General features: G+C 55.3%; 6 protein-coding genes across 6 annotated transcripts; 5 read left to right on the top strand and 1 right to left on the bottom strand.

The window, feature by feature from the left end:
- Nucleotides 1-482: 482 nt before the first annotated feature.
- QC761_200200 (uncharacterized protein) lies at nucleotides 483-2,654 on the bottom strand (the record flags this gene model as incomplete). Its single annotated transcript, XM_062875741.1, has 1 exon — nucleotides 483-2,654. The coding sequence occupies one exon, from the start codon at nucleotides 2,652-2,654 to the stop codon at nucleotides 483-485; it is 2,172 nt and encodes a 723-aa protein (XP_062734255.1).
- A 598-nt stretch (nucleotides 2,655-3,252) lies between these two features.
- On the top strand, nucleotides 3,253-4,918 carry ORM1 (sphingolipid homeostasis protein orm1; the record flags this gene model as incomplete). Its single annotated transcript, XM_062875740.1, has 3 exons — nucleotides 3,253-4,264; nucleotides 4,436-4,794; nucleotides 4,871-4,918. Exons 1-3 carry the CDS (start codon nucleotides 3,259-3,261, stop codon nucleotides 4,916-4,918), a joined length of 1,413 nt encoding a protein of 470 aa, XP_062734254.1. The 5' UTR covers nucleotides 3,253-3,258.
- Nucleotides 4,919-5,239: 321 nt separating this feature from the next.
- QC761_0030890 (uncharacterized protein) lies at nucleotides 5,240-5,541 on the top strand (the record flags this gene model as incomplete). Its single annotated transcript, XM_062872258.1, has 2 exons — nucleotides 5,240-5,269; nucleotides 5,339-5,541. The coding sequence occupies 2 exons, from the start codon at nucleotides 5,240-5,242 to the stop codon at nucleotides 5,489-5,491; spliced, it is 183 nt and encodes a 60-aa protein (XP_062734253.1). The 3' UTR covers nucleotides 5,492-5,541.
- Nucleotides 5,542-5,703: 162 nt separating this feature from the next.
- QC761_200180 (uncharacterized protein) lies at nucleotides 5,704-9,321 on the top strand (the record flags this gene model as incomplete). Its single annotated transcript, XM_062875739.1, is given in 5 exon segments — nucleotides 5,704-7,100; nucleotides 7,131-8,309; nucleotides 8,334-8,436; nucleotides 8,470-9,100; nucleotides 9,113-9,321. The coding sequence occupies 5 exon segments, from the start codon at nucleotides 5,704-5,706 to the stop codon at nucleotides 9,319-9,321; spliced, it is 3,519 nt and encodes a 1,172-aa protein (XP_062734252.1).
- A 3,572-nt stretch (nucleotides 9,322-12,893) lies between these two features.
- QC761_200170 (uncharacterized protein) lies at nucleotides 12,894-17,169 on the top strand (the record flags this gene model as incomplete). The annotated part of the gene is made up of 2 exons (XM_062875738.1): nucleotides 12,894-15,527; nucleotides 15,601-17,169. 2 exons carry the CDS (start codon nucleotides 12,894-12,896, stop codon nucleotides 17,167-17,169), a joined length of 4,203 nt encoding a protein of 1,400 aa, XP_062734251.1.
- A 1,019-nt stretch (nucleotides 17,170-18,188) lies between these two features.
- Nucleotides 18,189-19,911, top strand: ATG5 (autophagy protein 5). Its single transcript, XM_062875737.1, has 3 exons — nucleotides 18,189-19,294; nucleotides 19,389-19,559; nucleotides 19,625-19,911. The coding sequence occupies exons 1-3, from the start codon at nucleotides 18,361-18,363 to the stop codon at nucleotides 19,813-19,815; spliced, it is 1,296 nt and encodes a 431-aa protein (XP_062734250.1). The 5' UTR covers nucleotides 18,189-18,360; the 3' UTR covers nucleotides 19,816-19,911.
- The last annotated feature ends 6 nt before the right edge of the window (nucleotides 19,912-19,917 follow it).

Genomic DNA, 19,917 nt, shown 5'->3' with positions numbered 1-19,917 from the left:
AGAACAATGTCGCCTTTGCCTTAGGCCTCCATGGCCCACATTGGGTTTCCTTACATGCCGATATCGAATATTTCACTCAAAAGGAGCACCCGTCCCATGCTCATGCTCATGCTCATGCTCCTGCTCCTGCTCATGCTCATGCTCACAGTCGTGGACATATCAAAAACCACCGCCTTCCGAGGCCTCACTTTCAAATTGCCGAGAAAGTCTTTTGAGTCGCGACCAGGACGCGCCCCCCACTTCCTCCCGGTGCCCAACTGCCGGCCTATCAGAAATGTTTCGAAACTTCTCCCCCCTGCTGCGTCGTCTGTGATTCGCAAGCGGTGTGCTTCAAACTGCCACCACATAGAGAGGAGCAGTTGAGTGGACTGGTCATGGCATGTGGATCATTGGTAGCATCATGTCGTGGTATTCTTTCTCTTCCTGCAGGACTTTGCAACTGGTAGAGGCTTTATCTCATCTATCACTTCTATTTCTCGCTGTTAATAGCGATCTCGGCCCCTACCCCCACCTCCACTTCTGCCCCCGCTCCGACTTCCTCCACCGCCGTGTTTTCTCCCAAAAGAATTGTTCCCTGGAGGTAGCGGAGGAGGGGGCCCACGCGGTAGTGGTTGCACCGACACCGCCGGAGGCTTTGGAGGGAGGCTGGAAGGGTATCTCGCGCTGGGTTTCTCCTGGTTTTGACTGCCATTCCCACCGTATCCAGAGAAGGTAATGTGCCCAGACCGCGCCGGCTTTTGAACAATGGGTTGTATGAACTCATCATCATCGTCGTCGTCTGACTCGAACTGAATGTGCTGGCGAGGGACAATGCTTTTGCCAAGATCCGGTCTACCACCTGATCTGTAATCTGCTGCAGACCGGTGACCGCCGCGGTAGGCAAGGGCCGTCTCTGAAGAGTTTGGATCCACGTACTGGCTTGCGTTCGCCTTGGTGAATGGGTTGAAGCTGCTGCCCTTTTTCTCCAGCGCGCTGAGCCCGCAGTCGCCACCATAGTGCCCCTCAGCACCACATCGGTAACAAAAGACGGGTAAGGACTGGACTTTGGGGGTGTTGGAGGGGTTGGGTCGGAAGCTTCTCGTCAAGTTGACGCAGCTATACTCAATGTGGTTGCGCGAGCCACAGAGGGCGCAGTCCATTTCGTCCTGGGCTAGTATCAGTCGCTCTTTGCACTCGGCCACAGAATGCCCAAGTTGCTTGCACTTGGAGCAGCGTTGTCGAGCAGGGCAAGTCCAGCAAGGGTGGTCTTTGTGGCAAAACTTGCAGGCCATCTCGGGGCACTCGGCCGAGTTATGCTCCGAAGAAGCGCACATGACGCAAAAGACAGCGTCCGGAGCAAGGCCGGGAAAGTACCGGTCCCGGTACGCCATTTCCCCTTCTGTGAGCGGAATGAATTTGGCCTCCTCGTTCCCGTCGTTGACTGGTGCTGCGAGAGGCAAGGTTTCCTCCGCAACCACTGTTTCTGGGACTGGTTCCTCCCGGGCCTCCTTCTCCTTGGGCTCCTCTTCTTCTGTCTCTTGCTCATCGTCTAACGGCCGACCAGAAAGCAGAGAGGCAACCCTGCCCTTGTTCTTCGCCAGGTAATTGCTCGCATTACGCCTGGCTGCCGTGGCTCTGATTTTCGGCAGCCCATCAATCGTACCAATCCATTGATTGTAAGCCGTCAAGATCCTGTTGAAGTCTCGCGGTTCCTTGGTCTTGATCTTCTTGGAGTTGATTTCAGCCAAGTCCTGGCACCATACGGTGAAGATGTGTTCCCATGCTTGGTCGTCTTTGGCGTCCAGGGGAAGTGCGGACTGGTTTGGCCGAATGGGTTGGATCATGCCTCCAGCCTCCCAAGTTGTCAGTGGCTTGTTGCTGTTTTCGGATTTGCCGGTATCGCTGGTCGGTTTGTCTGTGCTGCGGTCACTCTGCTGCTCTGCAGGCGATGCTGGTTCGTTCTCCGGAGCAAGAGCTGCCGATGCCATCTCTGTGAGGGCCTCTGGAGTGAATTTAAAACTTTGAGCTGCCCGTAGTGCCGCCGTCTGCGCCAGCGGGTCTTGCTTTTTTCGATTTTGCAGCCAGTTCGACCAGGCCTCTCGCAGAACCTCTGGGTCTTGCACTCCCTCGTGGTCCTTGTTCAGCCTCATCAGTTCAATACACCAATGCTTGAACCTGGCATCCCAGGATCGTCGTCGAGAGTTTTTAGGCTGACTCGGATATCCATCTGGTGTAATCAGACCCTCAATAGACGGCCTTGCCTCAAGCTCGACGGCAGTATCTGGCTGACCTTGGACCTGGGGTTTTTCTTCGGACGGCTGCCCGGACTCCGCTTCTGGGGCCTCTGGGACTTGACCACCCTCAGCGTTTGTTTGGGGTGGCTTCCTGAGCGAGGGAAAGGATATCCTCAACCCGCCATTGACACCAGCATTCCAGCCATTATGAGCTTTGGCGAAGGGCTGGACTGGCATGAAGCTCTCCGGTGCCGGCGACGAGCCAGACTTGGAATCTGTGATCTCCCCCTCATCCTTCTCATCAGGCTCGACAGTCCTTGTGCGTTTCCTGGTTGAGTCCAACTCCTCCTCGCCTGCTGGACTGGAAGGTTCCACCTCTGAAAGAGATCTTTTCCTGGCAACTGGGTGGTCGTCCACCACAGTATCTTGCGCTGTATCCATGTTGAAGGTTCTTAAAATAGCCGCGGTGAATGAGAGGACGAAAGGGAATGATGATGGTAATGTCGCCTCGGCAGGCAGGGGATGACGCGTCTGCGGTCTGCGTTCCGCGATGCGATGTCAAAAAATTAATCGAGAAAAAAGCGGCAGGCCAAATCCCTGTCACTGCCAAGCCAGCTGGTGATGTTCTCGAACCTAGATAGTAAGCTGTCTGTAGCTTTGGGGGGAAGACCCAAGATGGTATAGCTTCACAGTATTAGATGGAGACAGTCAGTCTTCACCATGACCGGGACCAAAGCCCAAAGAGTAAAGAGTAAAAACGTAGATATCGTTGACGAGGCCTGATGATGAAAGAGATGATGTTGATGTTTTGTGGGTCAACTTTAGAAATGGAGCAAGCAGCAAACAGGCGGGAGAGAAAGCCACACATCTCTGATAGCAGCCTAACGGCAACAGATGTTGGGCCGCCTGACAGTCGGCTGCATCACTATCAAATTTCACTACGCCCCAGGGTACAGGGCATGGAAGTCCCTAATAGATACGAGGTCGGCCCATCAGCACATGTCGCAGCGGCCACAGGCAGTAATTTGCAATGGCCGGCATTTAAATGTTAGTGCTGCACGTCTTCTCCTCCGCAATCTCGGGCCAATCTGCGCAGTGGAGGTACCTGACAGGCCATCGCCTGGGGGGGTCTGATTCTGGCCAGATTGCCACCTTGAACCACCACCTCTCACCAGCATTTGCGCATTTTCCCCATTGTCCCTGGCTGTCGTGGCTATCCCGGCCATCGGACGCCGAACTCAGCCAACTTCCGCTCGCTGCATCTCCATATCAACACCCGCTCAGCCTCTCCCTCTGGTACCTGAATCCTGTGTGCTCTCACTCCGAGTCTCGAAGAGCAGTACACTACCTACTACAGAATACACGTTGTAATAAAAAGCAGAATACGTCGCGAAAAAGGGTAGCCAGATCAGTGCCCGTCTGTCCTGTCAGGGGGAGCCGCGTCCACTATTTGTCTCCTCTTCAGACCCCTTCTTTGCCTCACGCACCTCTCTTCGGCTTTCACGGAACATCGATTCTTCAAACGCCCCCACAAGCTCTCCGCCGCAGCCTCACTCAGGCACTCGGCTTCTGGACAAACCACGCAACTTCTTCCTGTGCTGTCTGTTGTCCAGCTCGGCGATTGGTTGTGACATCATCCCACTGGCGATACATCTGGCACTGGCATTGGCTGTGTCAATCCTCCGCGTGTGACCTCGCTCGACCGACCGCATTTCTCCCCAACCTAACTCCCGGCCGACCGATCGTGCTTCGTGCCCGTTTCCTCCGAGCTCCCGGTCCGGCTTCTCGATCCTGTGTGTCGCACCCTTCGCCGACCGCCAACACCGCCAAGCTGTCTTCCCCAATCCTCATACCACGCACCGTCTCTTACGACGCGGGCGCCAATCCTCCGCGTCGTGGATCCACGCACGGAAACATGGCAGACAAGGCCGGCCGAAGAAGGAGGTCTAGTAGTATCCTCCAGGTCTACCATGAGCCACCAGAGCCCATTGAGCAGCTGAGCGACCAGTCTGCCCTGCCGAACCTGAACGCCAACTGGGTCAATGCTAAAGGTACAGCCTTTTGCCTTTGTGCTTTTGTGATATCTGGTTTGCCGAAATCAACTCTTTCAGGAAGGCTGGGGGGAACAGCGGAGAGTGTAACAAGCTCTGAGAGGGGAAGACGATCAAGGAAGGACTCAAAATAGAGGAAGACCCGTGCTAATATATCTCTCTCTCTGCCAGGTGCATGGACAATTCATTTTGTCTTGATTTTTGGCCTCAAGGTCTTCTACGACAGTCTCCCCGGCGTTTCACAGGAGACATCATGGACGTTGACCAACATCACGTACATGTTTGGCTCCTACATCATGTTCCACTACGTCCGCGGCGTGCCATTCGAGTTCAACGGCGGAGCGTACGACAACCTGAACATGTGGGAGCAAATTGATGATGGAGCCCAGTACACGCCCGCCAAGAAGTTTCTCCTGAGCGTCCCCATTGTGCTCTTCCTCCTGAGTACGCACTATACGCACTACGATTTGGCCTATTTTACAATCAACTTTCTCGCTGTTCTGGGAGTCGTAATTCCAAAACTGCCCGTCGTAAGTTTTGTTCCCCTCAGTCTGTTTGTTCCCCTTTGGCTGGAAACGTCACTTCTCACACATGATAAACGTACAGAGTCACCGCATGCGCGTTGGACTGTTTTCGGGAGTGCCTGAAGAATAGGATGCATTTGGGGCGTTAGGTTCATGGTTTCGATAGAGGCAGAGAATGTGAAGGTATCACCAGGCAACAGGTAGCGGCGAGGAGGTAGGGAGGATAGGGTGGGGAAGCAGCAGTCGATGATATCGATCATTTCCATGGGGAAGACGGCATCGTCAGTTGAACAGGCAATCAGATACAATCATTGACCCGATCCCAAGAAGACCCGGTTCCACGCTCGCCCCTGTACTCGTACCCATTCCGACTTGAAGGTTTGCCCCAGGCTAAGCCGTCCGGAGGAAGAACTCGGCAGCAACTCCACCTGCCACTCGCAGCCGACTCAGGATGGCTTCGGCAATGGGAGATGTGGCAGAGGTGTGTGCCCTCAGAAGCCCCTCTCTGGTCAATACGGACTTCCTAACACGCCAAAACTACGCCACAAAGCATACTCTTGACAGCTCCAAGACCGGTCCCGCTGTCAATGCTGTGTTTTCGTGTCTTCCATGCCGTGCTAGGGACGCCGTCGGTCCGCTCCAGTCCAACACATTCGGAGTCCATGGTGCCATGGCCCATGGGGGCTTTCCCCAACAAACCTAGATGCAAGCCGGACATTGATGACGGCACGGAACCGATCCTGTGATCAGCCATAAAATCAATTTAGAAATATCCTTCCCCGAAACGCATCTTTCTGGATCTTCTTCTGTCCCCTCACTCGGTCACTCCCACGACACCCCTTCTTCAGCTTTTTTCAACGAGGTAGCAGCAACCCTCTTGCTCCTCCTGTGTGTTGAACGTCGCCTCCGGAAGCCATGAAGGCCTCAATAGTGGCCCTTGGTGCCGCATTGGTTATCAAGGCTGCTCCCTTTCCGGTGTCATCTGTACCACCTGAACCGCTCGAGGCAGCATCAGCCGATACCATTCCGCCGGCTTCTGCTGGCCCCATCTCCTCTCCCCTTCCCTTTAATCAGGGTGCGGAAGGAGATAACGAGCTCGCCGACAGACTGTGCAAAGCCGGCGGCAGCGGTGTCTACTGCCACACCAAGACTCTCGTGAGACCAGGTCTCACAGTCTACTCAACCAGGCCCATCGTCATACCCATTGCCCATACCAGAACCGTAGCTGCGTGGCAGCCAACATCGGGAGCTGCCACAGTTGCCAGTCCTCACCCCTCGGCCGAACCATCCGCCCAGCCTTCTTTGCAAATCTCTCCCATCGCTTCTCCTTTGGCCTCCTCGCTTGTCTTTCCCCGGCCTTCACCTGAACCGAAGGTCGAGGTGGAAGTCAAGACTGAGGTGAAAACCGAGGTCAAGAGCGAGCTCGAGATCGAAGTTGAGGAGGAGGTCCCGACTGATGTAGAGACTGATGCTGAGACCGAGGCCCAACATGAGCTACAGGATGCGCTAGAGGTGGGGGGGCAACAGGAGTTTGCCTCTGACTACCCCTCTGTCCGGGCCTCTGCTATCATTCCTTCTGTCCGGTCAGACCCTTTGCCTACACCGCAGCCATCGCCCAAGCCAGAAGCCTCTGCCCCCAGTGCTCAGCCCAACCAGTCCACCGCTACAGAGGTTCCTTTCCCCGAGCCTTCTCATGCCGGTGCGGAGTATGACCTCGGCTGCCACCCGAACAGCAAAACACCATGCAATGCCTCCAAGAAGTGGGGTCACTCTGTTGATGAAGGAAATTACAATGGCTATGATGGAGAGTCTGGCTTCAGACCCGGCAAGTCTCGGGGGGATCTTGAAGACTGGGAAAGCGAATGGACAGATGATGACTATTTCGGCGGCGGTGGTCTAGGCTTCGACTTCCCCGATTATAGTGATTTTGATGATGAGAGGGGAGGAAAAGGCAACTTCACTGGCGGCAACCAGCATGACAACAGCCACAGTGACAACAACCATGATGACAACAACCATGATGACAACAGCCACGATGATAAACATCACCACAAGCACAAGGACCACAAGCACAAGGACCACAAGCACAAGGACCACAAGCATGACAAGCATGACAAGCACGACAAGCATGACAAGCACGACAAGCATGACAAGCACGACAAGCATGACAAGCACAAGGATAAGCATCATGATGAGCACAAAGATGAAAAGAGTCCATTCCCAGGTATTCCTCATCTTCCAGGCGGCAATAATGACAAGCACGATGATCACAAGCATGATGATCACAAGCACGACAATAAGCACGACCACAAGCACCATGACAACAAGCACCATGATAACAAGCACCATGATAACAAGCACCATGATAACAAGCACCATGATAACAAGCACCATGACAACAAGCATGACAAGCACAATGAACACAAGCATGACCACAAGCACGATGACCACAAGCATGACAACAAGCATGACAACAAGCATGACAACAAGCATGATAACAAAGACCATAATGGCGGAAATCCTTTCCCCGGATTCCCTGTTCCTGGTGGTCAGCACGGTCATGATGGACAAGACGGTCATGGCGGACACGATGGACATGGTGGAGGATTCCCCGGAGGTCACGGCAACGGCGGTCATGGTTTCCCCCCCTATGGTGACAGTGGTTTTGGAGGTCATGATCATGACCGTTTTGAGGACGAGGCTGAACATGATGACTTCGGCCATGGCCACAGTGGCAACAACCATGGCAGCGACTCCAACCCTTTCTACCCTCCTCCTCGGGTGTCTCCCGATCATCTACCAGATCATGACGGCCGCCCTGACACCGGACCATATGGCGTTCCGATCCCTCCACCGCCTCCTGTGCCTGGCTTCGACAGAAACGGACATAGCAACGGGTATGGTGGCCAAGACGGATCTGGGTTTGATCGCGGTCACGGCCACAGCGGCAATCTTGATGATTATCACAGAGCTCGATGCCCTGAAGGCTATTCTTGCCGCCCTGTTCAATACTGCGACCGAAGGACTCCATTCTGTGAAATCGATACTGACCGCTGCCCTCCGTTCCAATCTTGCCAACCCAACTACCCCGAACACGCCCATCCATTCCCCCCGCGGGACGTCAACCTCAACACCACAGGCGGTTACCGGCCCCCGCCTCCTGTTCCCTGCGAAGGCGAACACTGCAACCATGTACCGCCGCCGTATGTGCCTTGCCATGGGGACAATTGCCCTCCTCCCTATGTTCCTTGCAGAGGAGCTGGTTGCCTTCCACCTCCTCCGCCTTACGTGCCTTGTCAGGGAGACAACTGCCCTCCTCCGCCGCCAGTTCACTGCGGTAATGGGACAGACTGCGGGCCGTTCATTCCTGCCCCTCCTGCTAAGCACTGCAAGGGCAGCAACTGTGAGGTGAATACCCAGGAGCCCGCTAACTGCGATGACGATGACGATGACGATGACGATGACTGCTGGGACACCTCGGACGACTCGGGCAGTGACAGTGACGGTGACTGCAATTCCAGCTCTGGGTCTGACTGCGATTCCAGCTCCGGGTCTGACTCTGATTCAGATTCGGATTCAGACTGCGACTTCGGAAGCGAATCCGACCACGAGCCCACCAAGTGTGTGAAGCCTCAACAGCCTCAGCAGCCCCAGCAGCCTCAACAGCAGCCCCAACCTCAGCAGCCCCAACCTCAGCAGCTCCAACCTCAGCAGCTCCAACCTCAGCAACCTCAGCAACCTCAGCCTCACAAACCCGAGTGCGAAGAGCAGCCCGAGTGCGGGAAGCCTCAACCTCCGGCCCAACCTCCCAAGGCAGAGAATTCCCAACCTCCAGCACCCCAGGCTCCTCCTTATGAGCAGCCCAACTATATTCAGCCTCAACCTGCTCCTCAAGGGAATGCTTCCAATCCGCCACCGGCCCCTTGCTGCTCGGGCCCCGAGCCGGTTCCGGTCCCAGTCCCAGCACATGTTCCGGAGTATGAGTCTGACTCTGGCTCTGACTCCGACTCTGGCTATGACTGTGGCTCTTCCTCCGACTCTGGCTCCGACTCTTGCTCCGGCTCCGACTCTGACTCGGATGATGAGGATGACTATTGGGCTCCCCCAGTTGTTCCGCACGAAGAGTGCCCCGAGGACGACGGTGGTCCGAGTGATTGCGGCGGTGGCAACCCCCCTGCCCCTCCCATTGATGATGGAGGCTATGTTGAAGAGCAAAGCTACGTCCCGCCTCCTCCACCGGTTATCGGCGGCCCCGGCCCTGTGATCCCCTCTCCTCTGCCCGAGCCGGCCCCGCCTTACGAGGCCCCTCCTGCTCCTGTTCCTGCTCCTGCTCCTGCTCCTGCTCCTGCTCCTGCTCCTGCTCCTGCTCCTGCTCCTGCTCCTGCCCCTCCCCATGAGCAACCCCCCGCGACACCATCCGATTCCGCCCCGCTACCAGTCTACACTGCAGGGGCGGCGGTCAATTTCCATGCCAGCCTCGGCATGGCTGGGTTCGTGGCTATTGCCGTGGCAGCAATCGGGCAGGTTTACTAGGTTTGTCCCTCACTCGAGATTATGCCGCGAAGAGCAAATGATAAGGAGACCACGAGGAAGTGTTGGAAGAAAAGACCCAAGGAGTTTGTGTTTCAGAAAAAGTTTGACCAGCCAGAGCTTGATCAAAAGCAACCCACATGGACCAACTCTCCCCATCTTTTGGAGACGCGCACATACAAACACAGACAGAACCCTGTATTTTTCCTTTGTCCTCGTCTCTGCTGACTTCTCTCTCTCTCTCTTTTTCTTTTTTTTTTTTTTTTTTTTTTTTTTTTTTGGCTTTTTCTCGCAATCTTTTTCTCGTTGGAAAACAAAAATGAGGGGAAAGGGGTGAGTAGAAAAGCCGTTTGTTTATCTCTTCTTTTGGTTGTTTTCATTTTGTTCATTTTGAATATGGTCAGCAGCTGGTACATGGACAGACAGACATATTTTTTACATGTACATTTTCCTACTGCTGGGTTGGACGGGATGGGAATTTTAGGATTGGATGGGGAAGGGAAAAAGGGGGAACAGAACAAGAGCTTGAGAAGAGAGAGGGGATAGGGGAAGAGAGGAAGGAAGGAAGGGGCAGTAGGACGGGGAGTGATGTAGGGTTTGGAGTGGGTTGAGGGGCAGTAGGACGGGGAGTAATGTAGGGTTTGGAGTGGGTTGAAGGGTAGTAGTAGGGATGTGTGGTTTGCTGGCTAGGGGAAATAAACAGGCAAAAGCTTATGGTTGTCGTTATTCAGACGTTCGTATTGTCTTAGCATGTATCTTTTGTTTGCTGGCTACATAAAAGGAGTGGAGGAGAGAGAGAGATAGAAGTTGGGCTAACAGCGGAGCATAATACCACTGTGTAATTTTTGCTGCGATTTAATAATAATTTTTATACAGTTTGTTGCTATACATAATCTCAGTTTTGAATTTTGTCTGCTGTGGTTCTGACCAGATTTGAAGTTATGTAGACTCGTCTTGCTTTGCTGTTTTGCAACGTGTTGGTTGGAAGGGCGAGATGAGCAGGCAAAATACAAAAAAGAAAAAGGCAGGGGGGTTGAGGAAAGGGGGAGGAGGTGGCGAAAGGGACGATACAAAAAAAACCACAAAAAAAAACAAGAATACAAAAAAGTAGCTTTTCTCTCGGTGCCTCTTGGTCCATTTTTCTTGATGATCCCTATGCAGGACCAGGCGCGGGCGACGGTTAAACTCGCACACGGGAAAAAAAGAAAAGGGGGGGATAAGAATGTCGATGACACGCGGATGCACACATCACATAGCTTCTTTACTTTTTTCCAAAACATGCAGTCCACGGGCATTGGCAGTGACCACGTTTTTTATTTCTTTAACATATTATACATTGTGGTCAGAAGTTGCGGGTGCCTACCTGCAGGAGATGCGTTGTATTAATATATATTGTTTGGCTTGTCGAAGCAAGGTGGTTAGCCGATCTGTCCAGATGCTCTCCGTGTCTCCCAAAAAAAGAAGAAATGCAACGACGTTTCATTTGTCGATCAGTTGAGGATCACCCATGGGCCACTGATGTTTGTTTCATATTAAACCATGGCCGTGGCCAAGGCTGTTGATGTGATTTGTGTCTGTGGTGCCTGTGATGTCTGTGATGCCTGTGGGATGAACTACAGCAACTCCATCACGGCCGAGCAGCTGTCCGTGCTGAACAAGCCCGGCCGTTTCGAGGTGGAGCAGACCTTGATATCCCCCGCATTTCCGGCAGCAGTAGGATGCTCTAGGGCACCAGATAGTCGTCAGCGTCCATATCTACTGTACGCTTTTGATGCTGCACAACGTGGCAGACCGGCTTATCACTCGGGGCTGTCAGCAAGTGATGGCTGTTTGTAGGTATCCGGCGATTGATGTGAATTGTAGGCACAGAACATTCGCTTCTTCTCGCAGGCCCTGCCAAGCCGGTCGCCCCACCCAACTAAATTCCAAGTGGGGGAGACACGGGGAACAGGGGCATCTCCTGTTTGCGCTTCTGGGGCTGCTGTCTGCCGATTGCGACCATCACCGAATTTTCGATGCGCCGCAGCCAAGCAGTCGATATATGTTTATGTCTGCCCTACACCTGGAGAATAGCCTGAAACGCTTCGGTATCGTGCTGTGTAGATCTTTGCAAAGAGCACAGTAACCCTCCATGCCATGAAGTATCTAGTACTGATAGTAGTTATCTGTAGAAGCTATCTGTATATCATGCCATATCAGGATGGACCAAGAGGAGTAGATGTACCTGACAAGACCGTGTGTTTTAGGCCTTCTTAGCGGAGGTCATCTCGGGAACGCCCTCCTTCTTGGGCCGCTAAACCCCTCCTGGGGAATCTTGGGTGCATCAATCATGGACCCCTGGTTTGTGATGGCAACTCTTGCGACTGTGCGCCCAATGGCCAAAATCACCCATGCTTGCCCCCTCTCTCCCATGCTGTCTGTATTCCCAAGTTGTTTTTTTCTCACCTTCAGGACCATCTCGCGTACCTGTATCGATCTGATCTGGTTGCGTCCCCCTTCTTCAACAGTGCAGCGTGTCGCAGCGCCAACCTGGAACCAACCCGTGCAGCGGCCTACATAACCAGATCGCGAAATAGCCAACAGGTGTGGGCTGCTGCGCCCGAGATCTGCTTCCTGCTGCGCCAAACGACCGCGTGGCTTTCTTATTGTTACCTATAGGAGACTCTCTCCAGCCAATTCTCGTCGTGAGATCAGAGACCGGAATCGACCAGCGAGCTACACCAATGGATGCGTGAATTGCTGGAGCTCGACCGCCAGGTGTGTTTCCATCCCCTATTATATCCAATTCTGTCGGCTGCTCTCCATCACTCTCCTCATCTCCCCTCTCCCTTCGGCTCCTCGCATCGACGGCTGCATGCCCACCAGAGAAGCTGAACACAGGATTCTCGGGAGGCGGTTGGACTGTCCGGCGGTGTGTAAAGTGCTCAAGGAAAGGGGATCGACGTCGTAACGCTGGCCTGCGCCGTACACGCTGTGTCGTCTCTGCATTCCTGTTGCTTGCAATAGAGGCTTCAGTCAGACAGTGTGCCACTTAGACGCAGCGAAGCTTGTTAATCTGGGGCATCTTCGTCTGCGTCTTGTCCACTTCCTGTTTCCCTATCCTATTCCCATTCCCCCCGTCACGGCTTCCAGCGTCGTTTTTTTTTCAGCTACGCCCCCCGCAGTCGCGCCGACCAGATCTCAACGAATCCTAGCTAACAGACCGGATGGCCCGTCAGCCGTCTTACACCGTCCAAGCCAGGACCTGCGAGACCGTACTGTCGAACCTGTCAGCCGCGTCGATTTGGCCTACTCCAACCACCGTTGCCGTCCAATCCTAGACACCGCCCGTCTAGCAGCCGGCCGACCGCATTCCCTCAGTATTATTCTTGTGTGACCGAAGGCGGAGAAAGCAGTAGGCGCCTCGGATGCGGCGCTGATCTTGTACTGCCTCGTGCCGTTTTGTCTCTCGTCACTGTAGCATCCTCCTGCATCAGTAAAGAGGAAGCAGCAGCAGCAGCAGCGGCCCTGCAGTTTGGAAGCTGCAACCGATTCCGCCATTATTGTTGCTGCCGCCACTCCCACTAACCGTCGACATGTATTCCTCTATAGACTCGGCCGCTCCCCGGTCCTCCTCGGGCATGGCCTCCCCCCAAAGAATTCCCTCTTCACGATCGAGGGCCCTGAGCATATCCAGCGACCGGCCGTCGACCGTCGCACACAGCTTGATGTCGCCCCCTTTGACAGTGTCACCTGAACCGGCCTTCATCGCCGCCTCAGCTGCTTCGCAAATTGTCACCAACGATCACGACAGCCATGCTGAAGCCTGGTACGATCAGCATGGCATTGAGCCATCGGGCGAGACAGCAGCCGTGTCGCCCGCCGCCTTGCAGCTGGTCAACAGCTTTCTCGATCAGCTGCTCTTTAACTTTCTCTGCGTGTCCCGCTCCACTGCCCTCTCTGCTTTGCGTCCGGCCGTGTCCGAAGTGCTGAAGCCAAAGCTCGCCAAGGATGCCATAAACCAGGCCGACGAGGAACTTCGCGAGTATCTCGGAGGCGAGGAGGAGCTTCCTGCTGAAGCCCAGGGGCAGGACCCTGTTTCCGCAAGCGATTGGGACGTTGAACTGGTGTGGAAGCGGACCCGCCTGCGGTGCATGGTGTATTCGTCGCTCGGGGACATGGAGGAGGAGGACGAGGACTACTACACGGAGCAGGGCCATCTCGAGACGGGAACCGACGACCGGCTGTCCGAGGCCGTGTCTCCTGCAGTCGCCATCTTCCTGACATCGATACTGGAATTTATGGGGGAACAGGCCCTCATTGTGGCCGGTCAGGCTGCTTATCACCGCATGCGCGTGAAATATGACAAGGAGCTGAAAGAGGGCCTGCGGAGCCCGACGGGGGTTGCCGACAAAATCGTGGTGGAGGAGCTCGACATGGAGCGGGTCGCCCTGGACCGCACGCTGGGCCGATTGTGGAGATCATGGAAGAAGAAGATTCGAACTCCGACCGCTGGGACCATGGAGCGTCTGGCCAGATCCTTTTCGGGTGATTCGACGCGTGGGGCAGGCCACCTGCGGTCCCCCAGCAGCACGGCGGAACTGATGGTTCCAGCCACGGTCCTGGAGCCAGAAGCTGCTGTCGAGGGCGAAGTCGAGAACGTTGCGCAAGAGACAGTTGAAGGGGCCCAAAAGCTCATGGAGGACGAATATCTGACAGCGGCGGCGATTCCGCTGCCAATGGGACCAAATGATGTGGAGGAGATCGAGGTGCCCGGACTGGCGCCCACCTACGAAGAAGACGAGGAAGAGAAGGCCGCTGTTGGGCAAAGCGAGCAGCAGCCCGCCCGGCCCAAGAGCATGATTATACTTCCGCTAGCTACCGGACTGCTCACCCCCGCATCGTCTCGACCGCAAACACCAATTGTCGCACGTCGCAAACGCTCGAACTCGCTGCCGACTCCAATCACTACTCCTTACCTCTCCCCGATCGAAGCCCCCGCTGCGCCTTTGGACGAGAACCAGCCGATAGACACCTCTGATGCTGCGGTGGAGGAACAAGTCCAGCCGTCAGAAGGGACTGCTGTTCAGATCCAGGTCGCCCCTTCAGTTGTCACTCAGCTCGAAACCGTCGAAGAGGACCGGATCGATGAGGAGGAGGAGGAGGTCTCGATCGAGGAGCCTCGTATCATTAGGTCCTCCCGCGTCTCGATCCTGGGAGGACGGAATCCGTCACCAACATTCCCTGAAAATGGAAAACCGACCATGATCAACACAAACCTGCCGGTGAGGTCACCGAGCATTCACTCGGCAAGGCTGATCGAAGTCACCAGCCCTCGGAGCCCGGTGGTGACGTCTGCACGCAACTCGCTGGTGGCCACAGACTCGTCTCGCGGACCCAGCCCCTCCCGTCTGAGCGGCGCTGATACTCCTCCTATTCCAGACGAGCGCCCGCGCCGTTCTCCGGACAGCGTCTTCCGTTCCCGACTCTCTGTCAACTATGCCCATCGTTCAGGGCTGGCAGCGAACGACCTGGCCTCGGAGACTGAGAATGACTATGCCGTGTCCCCTGTCACCCCCATCAGCCCTGGCAGCGGCAACAACAACAGCCTACCAGTGATTCTGGAAGCCACATCGAGAGAGCCTCGCGAAATCGAGAGTACAACTGACGAACAGCAAAACCCCATATCTGCTGTCCCTGTCAATGCCGAGCGTGCTACAACACCGTCCTCGCAGAAGGCGCTCACCAAGGTTACCATATTGCCATCTACGTCTTCGTCTCCATCGAGACCATCGACTGCGGCGAGCTCAACCTTCTTTATCGAATCGATGCCTGTGCTGGCCGAAGGAAAAGCAGCAAAAGATAAACACCAATGGGCCAAACCCACAAACTCTCGGCTGTCGACAGGCACCACACCAGCGCCCGCTGTCCCCGAGCGAAGTGCCGGAAGACAGGCCGTGGCAAACACATCAGCCCAACGCCAACCGGCCACCATTGGCCAGGTGTCGGTGGAGAGGTCTCGCAACGATAGTGGTCTTGAAGCCCCCGGGGCGTCTTCCAAGCAGCAACGCGGCTCAGGCTCACCCGGGTCAACCAAGATCAAGCCTGTGCGAACCTCGGAAGAGGGAATGCAGGCACGTATTGATGTGGTGCGGAACTTTGAGGAACTCATCCAGAGCGACCAGACTATCCAGTACACACTGACTCCTGAAAACATGCGAGACAACAACGTAAGTCCCCTCATCCCGCCTGCCGTGCGTTATCAGACAGATGTGAGCTGACATGCGTATCCACCGGCCACAGTCCCAGTCATCAACACGGCAAAAGGGTTCTGGGAGTCCCGTCATCTCGGTCAAGACCAGGAAGAGTGAGGACGCACGCCAAAACCCGCCGCGGTCCCGCTCGTCGTCGGCGGCCAGGCCTGGCGAAATGGGTGCCTCTGGGTCCAACAACCCACGTTCGGTGGGACATGCTCACCAGTCGAGCGACACCCACCACAGTCTGAGGAGCTATCCCACAAGCAGCAGCAAGCATGGAGGCGTGGTGCCGCGATCGACTCCACCGGGCCCGTCCAAGCCACGTGGAAACATACCCCAAGCCCGGGACGCGAGATTGCCTCGAGAGTCCATGGCAGAATTTGCGGAGTTCATCCGCTCCACCGGACCCCCCGGCGGCGGCGCGGCTCCTGTCAATGCGCTCGCTGGGTCCGGTGGCTCGCGAAATCCGGGAATGGTGTCAATGGCTAGCGTGGCCTCCAGCAAGGGATCCATGACGAGCAACCCCAACAGACCAAGGCTTCAGGCCCGTGATGCCGCCGTGGACTACAAGGATGACAACTCTGACCTGATCGATTTCATCCGCCGCGGTCCCCCGAGCCTCAACCCGCGGATCCCCAAGGCTGTTGCCCCTTTCCGAACCACCATGGACTCGGATCAGATGTCGGGAGCCGTTGGCGGTCGGGCCGTCGACGCCCACCTCAACGAGGCCGAGATGAGGGGCAACGACTCGACCAGCTCGGTTCCCCCTTCTATTCAGTCGTCTATCAACTCGCAGAGCGCCCTCCTAGCCGGAAGAAACAAGCCTCTCCCCACCTCGCACCCTGCCCCTACGCCCAACGAGATGGACTTCGACATGCCGATACCCAAGCGCAAGACTCGGCGCGTTCGCGACCCATATGCCATTGACCTCAGCGACGAGGACGAGATGATGCTCGAGGAGGAGCCAACGCCCAAACCCAAACGACCAGCGGCCAAGGAGGAGAGTCTGATTGACTTTCTGAACAACTATGCCCCACCGCCCGAGCCAACTGTCTTGCCTTTTGCCACCCAAGAGACTCAAGCAGCGGCAGCTGCGCGAAACAGGCCCAAGAAGAAGTCGAGCTCGGCGAGCCTGATGGCTAGGTTGACGAGGCGTGACAGCGGACAGGGTGGCGGACCAGGTTCTGGCTTCATGGGTGGGCCCAAGGTTGCTCAGCTTCCTGCAGCTGAGTCCAGAAGTCTGAGCAGCCGGGCTAGCGCCGGTATGGGCGGGACAATGGGTGGAAGAAGCTATACCCCCCTTCAAGTGGCGCCCAACATGAGCTCGAAGGCAGCAGCCATGATGGGCGGTGGTCCACCCCCCAGTATGGCCAACCGGCCGCCGGTGGGAGGCAGCGGACGGGTCCCGATGAAGAAATTTGAGCCACGCGACGCTGTTTCGGTGCCTTCCCGAGGTACTTCTGACCTGGCCGACTTTCTCAAGCACTCGGGTCCTCCGCCAGGCATGACAATGGCAGCCCCATTCCCAGAGCCCATGTCCCCTGAACATCGCCGGCGGGAATCGAACACTATCTCAAAGGTCTTTGGAAGGAGGAAAAAGCCGAGCATTTCTTGATTTGTTTTTTTCTCATCTATTTTCTAATTTTCTTCTTGTTGCTCGTTGGCGTATCCGTGTACACATGCTCTCTTGGTTTTGTCTTGGATACCTTGTTGGTATTTTCTTGTACACACATTTACAGACAGACATTTAGCGGAAACAGTTACATCACGTGGATGGAAAGTTCAATCTTGGTTTGGATGGGTTTAAAAACATATGAAACCACACCTGCTAGGTGTGGTTGGAGGGGTTGGAGGGGTTGGAGCGTGCAGCAATACAATCATGAACCACAACGTCTGGGTCCTAATCTGTGCACTGATTCTGATCATCATCTTTGAAGATGAATCTTCACAAGTATCAAGACATCAGACACAACTTTCAACACTCGCTAGTTGCATGCCTTCCCAAGACAATGCTGCTGCCACACACTCTCTCCTAGCTTCTAGCAGTTTTAAAATTTTTTGATAAAAAAATAAAATAAAAAAACCGTCGGCATGCAGACCATAAAACTCGATCCTCTTTTCGCCCTGGGTGGGTTACATCGGGGGGTGCTCTATATATTCACTTGGACAACAACACCACAAGTAAGCCGAAAAGACGCCTGAATTGATCGATCGGGGAATAGCCTTTGCCAGACGGGGACGGAGGACGGGAATAGGCTACACATGTGGCAGGCAGTATTCGTTGAGTGGTAGAATGGTCAGTTACACAGCATAAAGCATGAGCAGGAGTAAGAGTGAGCGTCCGTCTCCCTCTCACCAACGGAACTCGATACAGCCAACCAACCGTCTGCCCAACCGCCCATCCAGTCTCGGTCATCTGAGGGAGGGGGGAACTTTCGGCCCGTGATGGATGGATGAATGCCGGGTGCCCCTCACTTTGTTCGCGCGGTAGACAAATCTCGATCAAGCCACAGAGCACGTGGAGATAACACTTTTGATGGAATACGCAACAACATTGGACAGGCGGACGGACATGTGCATGTATGTAAGGCTGGTAGCCGTTGGTCTATCTGTGCCGGCTGACAAGAGCCATCCATCACCGATAGTGCCATCCCGAGGATTCCGAGCACTTGCTATCCTCAGAGCAACGCTGCTGGAACCGAAAGTGCCGAGTGGTGTAGGGTAGTGTATACTTTGCAGGTACGGCAGCACACGGTGCCGCTTGCACCGTGTCTCCCACGCAGGGCCTTGCAGCGTGTGAAAGTGCATGCATGTGCCTTCTCCCACCCACCGGCCAACCACCACCGCCAGAGCCTTTCTCCAACAATCTCGTCCCGTTGTTTCGAAACGGGACACCCAGCTCGCATTGCATCAGACTCGCGCGGTGCTTCCATCCTACCCCTCACCCCATATTGCCTGGCCTTGCTACCTACCCCGCAGCAGCAGCAGCAGCAGCGCCAACTATCGATCGACAGGCCACCCAGTTGCAACACATATCATTGTACCAGGGCATCCACAACAAAAGCCGGAGCGGCAGCAACGGCAGTCGTTTTCGTCCCTTCTTGGCACCCGCCACCGCCAACCACGACGGCACCGAGCTGGCCCGGTTCTTGGTCCGTCCGCCGCCGTGATCAGCCCCGGCCCAGCCCCACAATCTCGGACCGCATTGCATTGGACCATGCCTTCATCTCCTCCACCATCGTCCCCTGTCTCCCCTTCTTCACTCAGTCACCGTCCTGGCCGTCGCGGTGCCAACGCCCCAAACCACGACGGTGTCGACATCCCACCACCGCCCCTCCCCCAGGCCCTCTGGTCCCTTCAAATACCCCTTTACATAACTCACACCTCCCAACCCTCGACCAATCCTTTTGTGGTCTCGGTCCCCCGCTTCAGCTACCTTGCCCTTCTGCTCCCCCGGTTATCCGCCTACTTCAGCCCGCTCCCCTGCTCGTCCTTTCACTACGAGGACGTCCAGCTCCGCAACCTTGCTGTTGGGCTCCTCGTCGATTTATACCTCCCCCCCGATTCTGCGGGGTCGCTACCATGGAGGCTGACGGTCGGTGACGGACCCGAATGGGACATAGCCGACACCTTCACCAACTCGGCAAAGGAGGCGGATTTTGTCCGCAACGGAAACGCCAAGCAGATTATGGGGTTGAGCAAGGACGACAGCACCGCCTTGTGGAACAGTGTGCAGGATAGTTCGTATTTTTCTTTCTTTCTTTCCTGTTCCCTTCCCTCCTCTTACCCAACATGATGGGGGCGCTAACGTGAGAGGATCAAACACGAAAAAAGATGACTATGCTTCGTTTAGCAGAATCAACAGCCGTTTGCTGAACACGCCCACGCCGTTGAAGAACGTGCCGGTACGGATTTATATTCCGTCGTCCCCCTTGCAGACTTCTGGGGGCGATCATGGGTCCTTCAAGGTGGTTCAAACACTGATACCACCTCGAAATGCCAATCGTGAGTTTGTTTTCCTTGCCTAGTGCTGTTCTTGACATGACTGCTGATGTGGTGTCATTGGGAAGGGAAACCACAAACATTGGGAGAAGTCCTGAAGGAAAACCTCCCGTCACTCTTCCCGTCTAGTCGAGACCCAGTGTTGGCGAATGTCATCATGCACGGAGGCTCGGTGCCGTTCAGGGCTCCGTTGGAAGAGTTGATGAGAGAGGCGGCGTATCCGGACGGGTGGGTGTGCTTGATTGTTGTTTTGTTATAGACCAGAGAGCGCTTGGGACGTAATCATACTTATCACAGACTCCTGAGTTTCATAGCGAACCACTTCGCACGATAATAGTTCGAACACATTTGCTAATTATCA

This window comes from Podospora bellae-mahoneyi, chromosome 2 (genome assembly GCF_035222275.1).
Source record: "Podospora bellae-mahoneyi strain CBS 112042 chromosome 2, whole genome shotgun sequence".
Lineage (NCBI taxonomy): Eukaryota > Fungi > Ascomycota > Sordariomycetes > Sordariales > Podosporaceae > Podospora > Podospora bellae-mahoneyi.
The sequence above is the reverse complement of the archived record's forward strand: the minus strand, read 5'-3'. Positions and strand labels throughout refer to the sequence as shown.

What these genes read in the sequence shown, in the direction of transcription:
- ATG5 (XM_062875737.1), top strand. Translation starts at nt 18,361, where the DNA reads ATGCATGTGCCTTCTCCCACCCACCGGCCAACCACCACCGCCAGAGCC. An exon ending in GTGGAACAGTGTGCAGGATA is followed by an intron (nt 19,295 to 19,388) that starts GTTCGTATTTTT and finishes ACACGAAAAAAG; the next exon opens with ATGACTATGCTTCGTTTAGC. An exon ending in ACCACCTCGAAATGCCAATC is followed by an intron (nt 19,560 to 19,624) that starts GTGAGTTTGTTT and finishes GTCATTGGGAAG; the next exon opens with GGAAACCACAAACATTGGGA.